Here is a 12,644-nt window from a genome sequence, read left to right as displayed (position 1 = left end):
ACTTAATTTCTAGTCCCCTGATCAACTGCTTGCTTGAATTTTTTCTGAATATGTTCTAGTGTGTCTGAATTAAAGAGTGATACCTAGAACTGGTGACCATAATCATGGTGTTTAAGCCATAGAGTAAACCAGAGAATCGATCGTGCTGGGTTTTAAAGGAAATAAATATTTGGGTCCCTTTTGTTCAGAATTCAGCATTTTATGGTGAAATGGAAATGGAAGAAATTGAATATCTTATGGATATTCTCAATTAAGATGTTTCCTACTGAGCCTAACACAGTACCATGGGCTGTGGAATTATTATTTCTCAGATTAGAAGAGATTTTTGCTTGAAAGTTCTGTTTACTGCCCTGAATCATTTGATTGATTTGTGAATAAATAAATTAAAGAAGACTTAAAAACTACTACCCACAGCCTAAAATTGCATTGGACTTTGTGGTGGCTATATCATGCTAATAACTTATCATTTCAAGATCTTTTTCACAACTATTTTTAATCAAACGTGTGAATTATGCTTCCTAAAACTTTGAAAAACTTTGCATATGTCTTTGTCATTATGAGTTTTCGAGCTATTTATCAATACCATCCAATGTTATGTCTTTTGCTCAATCCAAATCATTAATAAAAAAATATGCCAAAGTTGAATGGAAAACTTGATGCATCTGAAGACGTTATCTCCTTCCAGAATGTTGTGGAACTTTAAATGATTATTGATATCAATTCATTTAACTGTTACATTATTCAGGCCTGACTCAAATAGAGTAGTAATCAGAATGTCATGGGGCACATGTCAAATTCTTTAATATTTCCCCTCTCACTATTACAGTGAAATTACTCCATCAAAAATGAAATATAGTTAATTTGATAAGGCATTGTTGATTAATCTGTGATGATTTCTACTGATCATGTCATTGTTTTCAAGGTAGCCAGAGAGCAAGTGCTTTATGAATTTCTATAGCAGTGATGGCACAGGTAAAACAGGTGGCACGCGGAGCCATATCTGCTGGCAGGTGAACTGTTGCCCTAGCCAATGTTCCCTCTAATTTTTTTTCTGTGTGGGCGGAAAAGTATAGTGTCTGAGCGGCAGTGTCCTTGGGACTGGGTGGCATATAAATAAATGAATGAATGAATGAATGAATGAATGAATAAATAAACAAATAAACAAATAAACAAATAAATAAGAAAAAAAAAGAAAAAATCCCTTCCTTCCTCTCTCATCTCTCTCTTTCTTTTTCTCACTTTCTCTGTCTTGTTTTCTTTCTCTCTCTCTCTCTCTCTCTCTTGCTTTCTCTCACACACACTCTTTCTCTCTTGTTTTCTTTCTCTCACTCTTTCTCTCTCTTGTTCTCTCTCTCTCTTGCTATCTCTTTCTCTCCTCCCTCTTTCTCTCTCTCTATGTTTCTCACTTTCTCTCTATCTTGCTCTGTCGCTTTCACTGTCTCTCGTTCTCTCTCCGTTCTTCTCACAGCGGAGGCCGGCAAAGGTGATTTTCAATGTTGGGCACGCGGGTGAGCTTAGGGAGGGCAAATCACGAGCCTCCTGGGCCCACCAGAAGTTGGGAAACAGGCCATTTCTGACCTCCAGGGGGGTGGGGAAAGCTGTTTTTGCCCTCCCTAGGCATTGAATTATGGATGTGGGCACTCACGCATGCACGATAGCAAACGTGCATGCTCTCTTTTGGCATCCGAGAAAAAAAAGGTTCGCCATCACTGTTGTATAGAATCCCAATCCCAATATCACCCCTGAGTATTTCTCTAGGTAAGCTGCTCCTGTTCTGAGCCTTTATAACTTTGCGGTGCATTGTATATTCTGTGACAGGTGGAGAATTTTTCTATGTTCTCACTGAATAAATGATTCACTGATTAATTTTGTCCTTAACAACTTTCACCCTACAGTGACACAGGTTATAATTTGGATTTTTTTTAAAAAAGAGAGAGAGAGAAATCTTTGGTGATGTGTGTGTTTTTTTCAAAGAACAATTTCTAAGATTTTCCCAGAAAGTCATTGCTACTAATTTCCTGTGGGAGGAACCATAAGAAGATAATCTGGCTAAACAGGCTCTAGGGTTGGTCATCATCTGCTCAAATTTCCCCCTCCCTCTTTTGTATTTTTGTATCTCTTTTTGTCTGTCCTAAATCTCCATGTGTTCAGCCTACCCTGGTGTGTTTCATCCTAAATTCTAATGACAAAACACAGGGACACATCTTCCTGTATTTTTCTGTCTTTTACTGGCAGCCTTATTTTTCTTTTTACATTTAACAATCCCTAGATTGTTAAACCCATGGATGCCAAGTGTATCGGTGGTTATTAAAATGGATGTCCATGTGCTGCCTCTATGTTGGTTGAAGCAGGCAAATTCTCTTGGGTACCTTTTGAAAGAAAAGGTTTTGCCTTTTCTTTCTGCTCAAGATCCCCATGTGCAATTGGTGGGCCACTGTGTGACACAGAATGCTGGACTCGATGGGCTTTGGCCTGATTCAGCATGGGTCTTCTTATGTTATCATGTTCTTAATCCCTAATGTAGAATTAGTTGGTGTAGATCAGGGGTATCAAACTCAATTTCATTGAGAGCCGCATCAGGGTTGTGTTTGACCCGTGGGGGGGGGGGCAGGTGGCCCGCTCAATGTCACCCATGTTGTGATGCTGCAGAAGGCCATTGTGGATGAAAACAGAGCTCTGGTTTTTTGGCAGAGGCACCATAGAGGCGGGCGGCCCCACAAGCCAAATCTGAGTACCTTGGGGGCCAGATCTATCCCAGAGGTCTTGAGTTTGACAACCGTGGTGTAGATAATTTCAAACAAGTGCACCACCACAATGGTTACATCTGTTTTTAGATCAGTCATTATCAGTTTGGACCATCAAGTGATGTTACAATTTTTAAAAATTGGATATTTACTACTTAATTTATGCTTTGCTTAGAATAAATGATTTTTTCTCATACAGACATGCATTGTAATCTTTCGCAATCCTTTTTGAAGTACCAGTATTTGAAATCATTACAATCGCTCAAAGTGGCATTCCAAAAGAAGAGAGTATCTATAGCTCAGGGTTGCATGTGAAGTTCTTAGTTCTCTCTGAGATTGGTGATTTGCTCATAAATGTATAGATTAAGATATGATATGAATAGTGGGGGGGGGGGTTTCTTTTCCTCTCTTCTTTTTTCTTTCCTTTTTCCCAGTGGCCGATAAGGTCCCACAGAGTTGGCCTTCTCCGGGTCCCGTCAACTAAACAATGTCGTCTGGCGGGCCCCAGGGGAAGAGCCTTCTCTGTGGTGGCCCCGGCCCTCTGGAATCAACTCCCCCCGGAGATTAGAACTGCTCCCACCCTCCTTGTCTTCCATAAACTACTTAAGACCCACCTATACCGCCAGCCATGGGGGATTTGATACATCTTTCCCCCAGGCTTATTATAATTTATGTTTGGTATGTATGTGCTGTTTGGTTTTTAATTATGATAGGGTTTTTAGTTTTTTAATATTAGATTTGTGCCAGTATAATATTATTTTTATCGTTGTTGTGAGCCACCCCGAGTCTTCGGAGAGGGGCGGTATACAAATCTAATAAATTATTGTTGTTGTTATTATTATTATTATTATTATTATTATTATTATTATTATTTTCTTGTTTTCTTTTCTTGTTTTCTTTCTTTCCTTCCTGGACTTTTAAAGAGACGTAAATTTGGATATTTTCTATTGTTAAGGGCAGCTACGATAAAATGAGGGTTTTTTCAGATGAAAGAAGGAATGTGTTTTCTAAGAACGCTAGAAAGGGACTGAAACACGATGGCACAGTTAGGAAAAATAGCAAATAGCCCAAAGAAATTTAGATAGCTATAGCACTTTAAATATAAATGAAAGCGAAGAACATTATCTAAAATCCGGATGGTAGCATTTGGAAAGGAGGTAGCACAGGATGAATGATATAGACCAGAAATAATTGGATAAATAATTAGAAAAATTTGATTAATTTGACTAAGACTTTGGCATTTGATATTATATTGTATTATATTTTAATTTGAGGTATGTAAACTGGAATCTCTGTAAGGTGTGAAAAGCAATAAAAAATTTAAACGCCACACCCCCCCGCCCAAAAAAAGATCAGTCATTATCAGTTCGGACCATCAAGTGATGTTACAATTTTTAAAAATTGGATGTTTACTAAGTAATTTATTTCCTTGGAATAAATGATATTTTTTCTCATGCAGACATGCATTGCAATCTTCCCCAATCCTTTTTGAAGTACCAGTATTTGAAATCATTGCAATCGCTCAAAATAAAGTGGTGTTGCAGAAGAAGAGAGTATCTATAACTCAGGGTTGCATGTGAAGTTCTTAGTTCTCTCTGAGATTGGTGATTTGCTCATAAATGTTTTATTACTCAACTAAATGTTGTGGTTCAGCCTGAGGCAGATCAAAGGCCAGCTGCGTCTCTGCTGGCTCCATGCCCGGAGGAGGCTGACAGCGAAGAGGAGGGGGCTGAGCAGTCAGACGGGGGAGGGTCCAGTCAAGAATGTGACGAGGAAGAACAGCATGGGAGCCCCGGGGAGGGGCTCTCCCCTGCCAGTAGCTTGGAGTCATTAGGTGACAAGGCACAAGCTGTCATTGACATGCGACAGAGACATTTAGATCAAAGGAAGGATCAATTGAGGAGATATTATCAGCATTGAATAAGGAACATCACGGCTTGGGTGTGGTCCTCACTAGCAGGGAAGGGTTTATAAGGCAGGCAAGCTATTGAAGCCATGTGGAGTGTTATCAGTTTGGAGTTCCTGTAACCTGCATTGTTTCTCGGCGTCTCTGTTCCTGGCTTGTGGCCCAGCAGTCTTGAAGAACCGTGGGAGGTGTATGTCTGTTATCTACAGCCTCGTCTTGGCAGCAAGAATCCTATATTGATGCATGGACAATTACCTTCGTGTATATATTTGGAGTTCCAGTGTTTTCCGGACATTTTCTGTTAGCTTCGTTTTCCTTGAACATTATAAAACTGAATTTAAATTTTACCAGTGTGTCTGGCTTATCTTTTTGGGTTGGTTATAGCTTCCGGAGTGACCCAGACAGAACACTAGATAACATCATCAATCTAATTTAGTGATGTCAACAAACTTAGCCACATCATTATTCATGTTGGTCGATTACTCCACTAAAGAAAATGGGAGGGGGGAGAAAACTCCATCTAAAAGTTGAACTTGAAGCTTTTTATTGTACAAGTTATATAATTGTAAATTACACTCCATTGTTCATTTACATAAAAGACATTGTAATACAAATGTATTTTAAGGTAGATACTCAGTTTCCTTCACTCTCTTCTAACAAGGACTTGGAATCCAGGGTTCAAAGATTAGAGGTAAATATTGTTAAAGAAATTTACTGTTGACATGTAATAAAGTACATTATTGTTTATATAAGATTTTGAAAGGAACTTCTTTACAAAATAACAAATATGTCTGTAAAATCCATTGAACATTGGGTTTAAGAAGATTTCCATCTCAGGAGGGAGGACACCATATGGATTACATAAGTCAGTGTGGCAGCAAATGCAAAAACCTAGAAAAGAAGAGAAGAGAATTTAGCTTGGGAATTTGGCCAGTCAAAGTCCTGTGGTCCTGTGGTCATTTTCTAATTTTCTTCTGGCTTTTCCTAACACTGACTTTTTCCCAGAGCAACACTCTTTAGTGTCATTTTTTTTCTTGCCTTTGCTATTAATTTTCTATCCCAGCACAGAAACATTTTCTATTTAGCCCTTTCTCTCTTTTTATTTTAGTACAATCAGATTTTGGGATACATCACAGGCACATTTATTGTATGCTGATTTTATAGCCACACAAACACACAGCTGATCCATCATACTTGGGTGGTATTACTATTGCAAGGTATCAACAAGCGCTTCTCACTATGAGGACTTGCTCTTCTAATGTCTGTGTAGGTTGTACATAGATCCACTAAATTCTAAAATTGCAATTCTAAATATTATTAACATTTAAAGATTAAGAACACTTCTATTCTAATAAATTCTCCATTTCCCAATATCTCTGATTCCAGGTTCAAATGTTCCCCAAATGTTAGCTCTGGCCCAGCTCCTGCCCCAAGGACTGTGGATGTGGGGGAGACATCCACATGCTGCATGCTGGTTTTACCCCCCCCCCCGGTGGAATCTGATGATGAAGGCTCCTCTGACCAAGAAGACATGAATGACAGGGAGCAGGAGAGTGTGGCAGACAGCTCAGAAGGAGATCAATTATCTAGCTCCTCCTTGGATTCAGAACAAGAGTTAATGATAAAGCTACGCATGCGGAGAGCGATGCATAGGCAACAACAACTGAGAGATTATTATCAAAGAAAATGAGGCCACCTGTGGTTGGGTGGGGCTGTGGTAATTAGTGAGGCTGCTATAAATAGCAGCCTGTGGGTTTGGCCATTGTGGAGGATTATCTGATCGTTGTGTTTCGTGACTGCTTTGCTGACTTTGACCTTTTGTGTGCTGATTTTTCCCCGCTTTGAAACTAAACCAGAGCAAAGTGTGTTTCACTTTGTTAAAGAAGAAGGACTGTGAATTGCCTCAAAGCTGCAAGCTAAGTATCACAGAACTGATAAGGGACTTGTACAAATTACCAGTTTGTTTGGAGACCAGTGCTCTTTGCTATACCAAAAGAGGGCTTAGGTTAAGTGAATTTTCATTATAAAGAACATTGTTTTGAATTTTCAAATGTGTGTGTGTCTGAAATTTGTACCTGTGAATTTTTGGGAGGATTCTACCAGAGAGCCCAACAGAACACCAAATTTATCTGGACTATTTGAATAGCTTCCATGCACAAGGACACATTTTGAGTTTGGGGTTTCACAGAGAATCAATAGCTTGTCAGTGCTCACCTTTCTGTTTGACTTTCTATCAACAGACTTGCTTTTGTAAGAATAAAGTTAAAGGAGACCCTCAAGTAAACTTGCCTTGAGATCGTAGAAAAAGTCTAATTTTAATAATTAACTAATAATATATAAGACCTTGACGCTGTTTCTGAGTGGTCTAACACATGGCAACTCCAAATCTCAACTAGCAAATGCTCTGTCCTACACATTGGGAAGAAAAATCTGAACTCCAAATACGAACTGAATAATCAAATTATCACAGATAATCCCCACTCGGTTAAAGACCTTGGTATACACATCTAGTCATCTTAATCTCAATGTTAACTCATCATAAAAATCTAATTTTTGTTATTAATGAAAAATGCAAGAAGTCATGACTGTTATTACTGTAATACATTGTGTCTAATGCTATGTGTTCCTCTATATAACATTCTGTCCTAAGATTTATATACTGCAATTCCAAATATAATCTCTAATTCTTAATTGTTTATTTTCCACAGACTTGTACAGTACTGCTACTGAATTTTTTTAGAGTGAAGGAAGAGAAAAGTTATCCTTGACTTATACAAAAATCCATATATATTTACCCATACGTATCTTTAAAAAAACCTGATTGGGTTCACATTCTGTTTGAGCCCTTTTAATTACAGATGTTTTCTATCTATACAGTCTTTTTCTCTATAGGGTCACCTGTAGATAAGAATGAACTCAACACAGGATATACATAGATACAAATAGATTTGTACCCAAAAGGTTTTTATCAGAAAAAGTTTTTATCAAAAAAACCCCATTCCAGTCACTTCCAATTTATAAATTAAACCCAGTTCTCTTTCAGTTGCCCTAATTAATGAATCATTTCCATTTTAGTTGAAAGACATATACCCATGATGGCAAACTTATGGCATGCATCCGGTGAGGTCCCACAGAGTTGGTCTCCTCAGGTTCCCGTTGGCCAAACAATGCCGGTTGGCGGGATCTAGGGGAAGAGCCTTCTCTGTGGGGGCCCCAGCACTCTGGAATCAGCTCCCCCTGGAGATTCACATTGCCCCCACCCTCCATGCCTTCCGAAAGAGTTTAAAAACTCATCTTTGTCACCAGGCCTGGGGTCATTAGATCTTCCCCCTGACCAATGAGTGTTTTTAGTGTAAATTTATTGGGTGAATGTTAATAAATGTTTTTAAAGTGTTTTAGAATTTTTAAAGATTTTTAACTGCATTATTTGGATCTATTGTATTGTTTTGTCTTATATATGCTGTGAGCCACCCCAAGTCTTCAGAGAGGGGTGGCATACAAATCCAATTAAAAATAAAATAAAATAAATAAAAATAAATGTGTGCCACAAGTAGCACACAGCGCCCTCTCTGTCGTCACATGAGCCATCGCCCCAGTTCAGCTCTGCCCTGCCTGTGCATGCACCTCCTGCCAGCCAGTTGGTCTTCAGGTTTGTCACACATGCCTAGGGGGGGTGTTCGTGGGGCAGACATGCAGGGGCACATATGCATGCATGGGGTACATGTTGGGGTAGGGTGAATGCATGGGACATACAAGGACGGGGACTTCACATGTGCAGGTGCTGCACACACAATTTGTATTTGTATTTATTGGATTTGTATGCCGCCCCTCTCCACAGACTTGGGGCGGCTAACAACAGTAGTTAGCATATAATAATAATCCAATACTAAAAACAGTTAAAGACCCATTATTATAAAAACCAAACATACATACAGACATACCATACATACAATTGGAAAGGCCTAGTGGGAATTAAGCAGCTTACGAAAGGCAAGGAGGGTGGGGGCTATTCTAATCTCTGGGGGGAGTTGGTTCCAGAGGGCCGGGGCAGCCACAGAGAAGGCTCTTCCCCTGGGTCCCGTCAAGCGACATTGATTAGTTGACGGGACCCGGAGAAGACCCACTCTGTGAGTCCTAACTTGTCACTGGCATTCGTGCAGCAGAAGGCTGTCCCTGAGGGAGTCTGGTCCGGTGCCATGGAGGGCTTCATAGATCATAACCAACACTTTGAATTGTGACCGGACCAAAGTTCTTAATATGTTGCTTATACTTATACTTATACATAAACTACTATGTCATAATCATCAAAAAATGCATTTAAACTAGTATTAATATTGTTATCACCTAGGTAAAAACAAATACAAAAAGTTAACTAAAAATAAATGTGTATATCTTATTTTTTCTTATCTATCCATTTATAAACATTGTTCCATGTTTCATAAAATTTAGTATCTTCTTGATCATTTAATCTTCTTGTCATCATATCCATTTCAGCGCAATCTAGTATTTTAGCTATAACTTCTTCTTCCTTGGGGATTTCCTCCCCTTTCCAATTTTGCGCATATATTATTCTAGCCGCAGTTAATATGTGTATAATTAAGTAAAGAATTTCTTTCTTGTAGGTCTGATTGGTGACTCCTAATAAGTAAAATTCCGGGGTATTATCTATATCTTGCTTTATTATTTCTTTTAATATTTTCTCAATCATCTTCCAATATATTTTAGCTTTACCACATGTCCACCATTGATGGTAATAAGTTCCTATATCCTTCTTACATTTCCAGCATAATGGGGATGTTTTGGGAAACATTTTTGCTATCCTATTTGGTGGGAGATGCCATCTGTAGAACATTTTGATTTGATTTTCTTTTAATGAAACTGATTTAGTCATTTTCCAGTTATTGATCCAAACTTTCTCCCATGTATCTATGTCTATTTCCTTGCCAATATTTCTACACCATCTTATCATAGTATCTTTTAAAGTCAACTCTATATTTTTATGAGCGATAAGAAATTTATATATTTTCCCTATCATTTTTATTGGATTGGTAGTAATTAGATTGCTTAAAAGATTCTTACTTTTATTAAAAATATAAAGAGTTTTATCCTTCTGGTATCTAGATCGAATCTGAGCATAATGCCACCAGTCTATTATTATCCCTTCTTCTTGTAATTTAATCCTAGATTTTAGCTTCATCTGATCATTTAGTAATTCTTTATATCTATAAGTTATTTTCTTGTCTTTTATGGACTTTGGATGCGTTATTGCTTCTAGGGGAGCTAGCCATTCTGGGATATTTAAAAAGTGATTTTTCTTTATGTCTTTCCAGACTTCTAGTAGATACTTCCTTAATGTATGCCTTTTAAAATATGAATGATTTTTTTCCTTATCGTACCATACAAATGCGTGCCATCCAAGCATAAGATCATGTCCTTCTCATGATGACAAGGAGATTAAACGATCAAGAAGATACTAAATTTTATGAAACATGGAACAATGTTTATAAATGGATAGATAAGAAAAAATAAGACATATAGATTGATTTTTAGTTATTTCTTTTGTATTTGTTTTTACCTAGGTGATAACAATATTAATATTAGTTCAAAAGTACTTTTTGATGATTATGATATAGTAGTGTATGCACAAATATAATGCAATATACTAAGACTTTTGATGTATAATAATTGAAATTAGCTTAAATGTTTGGATTGATGGTTTGACATTATTTTATCATACTAATTAGGATTATATTAAAGGTATCTTTCTGGCAACTATGTTATACTAATCCTATTTAACATCTACATTGAATTTAAGATTTGTAAAACTTTAACTCAAACTTATTAACTTTTTTTTTTCTACAATAGTTAACATATTTTTAATTATGTATTCTTTTTCTATATTTGAATGTATACTTTCATAAGAAGCGGGGGAAATACACCCCCACTTTATGTTTATTGTTTGTATGTATTTGTTTGTTTTTTATGAAAATTAATAAAAAAAAATTAAAAAAAAAAAAAGATCATGTCCTTCTAAGTTTAGTATTCTTTTGTTCTCTAGAGTTATCCACTCTCTAAGCCATGTTAATGCGGCAGCCTGATAGTATAATTTCCAATTTGGAAGGCCAAATCCTCCTCTTTCTTTGATATCTTCTAAGCAGTTCATTTTTATCCTTGCTTTTTTCCCTTGCCATATGAATTTTTTAACTAGGTTTGTTAAAGTTTTAAAAAAAATTCCCCCTGGATTTATTGGAATTACCTGGAAGAGAAATAAAACCTTGGGTAGAATATTCATCTTAATTGTTGCAATTCTTCCTAAAAATGATATTTTCAGATTATTCCACATTGCTAAATCTTTTTTAATTTCTGTTAGTAATTTTGTATAATTATCATTTTTTAATGTTATTGTTTTCGCTGTTAAATTTATTCCTAAGTATTTTGCTTTTTTTACAATCTTTATTCCAGAGATATTTTCTAATTTAGTTTCTTGTGTTTTGTTCATATTTTTAGTCAAAAAATGTGTTTTGCTTTTGTTTATCTTTAAACCTGCTACCTTTCCATATTGTTCAATAGCTTGCAATAAAGTAGGAACTGTTGTTATCGGTTCTTCAATTATGAACGTTAAGTCATCTGCAAAGGCTTGGACTTTATAAGTTTCATCTCCTACAGTTAAACCTTTTATTTTAGGATCCGCTCTTATTTTAATTAATAGAGTTTCAAGAATCATGATAAATAACAATGGTGATATAGGGCAACCTTGACGAACTCCCTTATTTATATCAAGTGTTGGTAATTGATTGTTGTTCAATATTATGTTAGTTGTTTGTTTTGAATATATAGTATCTATTAAGTTAACAAATTTTGGGCCAAATCTCATTTTATTTAATTGCATTTTTATGAATATCCAATTGACGTTATCAAAGGCCTTTTGAGCGTCTAGAAACATTAAAGATGCTGTCTTGCCTGGATATTGTTCATAATACTCTAATGTATTTATTACTGTTCTAAGATTGTTTTTAATTTGTCTCCCTGGTAGAAACCCATTTTGGTCTTGGTGTATTATTCCATTTATAATTCTTTTGAGTCTGTCTGCATAAATGGCGATAAATATCTTATAATCTACATTTAATAATGATATGGGCCTATAGTTTTTAATTTTTTCTGGCAACCAATGCAGACTGCGGAGTGTTGTTGTAACATGGGCATATTTGGGAAAGCCCATGATTGTTCTCGCAGCTGCGTTCTGCACGATCTGAAGTTTCCGAACACTTTTCAAAGGTAGCCCCATGTAGAGAGCATTACAGTAGTCGAGCCTCAAGGTGATGAGGGCATGAGTGACTGTGAGCAGTGACTCCCGGTCCAAATAGGACAAACGCCCCCCTCACCACAGCTGAAAGATGTTTCTCTAATGTGAGATGTGGATCGATGAGGACGCCCAAGTTGTGGACCCTCTCTGAGGGGGTCAATGATTCTCCCCCCAGGGTAATGGATGGACAGATAGAATTGCCCTTGGGAGGCAACACCCACAGCCACTCCGTCTTGTCTGGGTTGAGTTTGAGTTTGTTGACACCCATCCAGACCCCAACAGCCTCCAGGCACCGGCACATCACTTCCACTGCTTCGTTGACTGGACATGGGGTGGAGATCTATAACAATGCATTTTGGGAGCTTTGGCACTCAGCCCAGAAATGATTAATCATCACTGACATATACTCACCGAAGCTGCTATATCTATTCTGTATTCCTTTGTTTCCACGCTAAAATAATAAAATTGTTTCGTTGTGAAGGCTTGCAAAACTGCTGCACTCAAATAGAAAATTGATGCAGTTACCTGGTAGAAAGCATCCTGGAAAAAAGGACATCAGGGGAAAAAAAGTATTAACAACTCTGCAAATTCTGTTATTTATAAGCATCCACCAACATTCCCATCTCACCCCAGTGGCACTATAAGTATCTAATATGAGCAGATGGTTCAGTTTGCATTCCTTTTCAACAAT

General features: G+C 37.2%; 1 protein-coding gene across 1 annotated transcript in view; it reads right to left on the bottom strand.

Annotated features, from left to right (window-relative positions):
* Positions 1-5,177: 5,177 nt before the first annotated feature.
* The window catches only part of LOC139157656 (myelin and lymphocyte protein-like), a 46,524-nt gene continuing 39,057 nt past the window's right edge, over positions 5,178-12,644 (bottom strand). Inside the window, exons 3-4 of the mRNA XM_070734653.1 lie at positions 12,365-12,493; positions 5,178-5,541 (exon numbers count right to left, since the gene is read on the bottom strand). Coding sequence (XP_070590754.1) covers positions 5,467-5,541; positions 12,365-12,493 — 204 coding nt within the window. The 3' untranslated portion in view covers positions 5,178-5,466. The remainder of the gene's footprint in view (positions 5,542-12,364; positions 12,494-12,644) is intronic.

The sequence above is a fragment of the Erythrolamprus reginae genome, chromosome 1 (genome assembly GCF_031021105.1).
Source record: "Erythrolamprus reginae isolate rEryReg1 chromosome 1, rEryReg1.hap1, whole genome shotgun sequence".
Lineage (NCBI taxonomy): Eukaryota > Metazoa > Chordata > Lepidosauria > Squamata > Dipsadidae > Erythrolamprus > Erythrolamprus reginae.
This window is presented reverse-complemented; position numbering and strand designations above follow the sequence as displayed.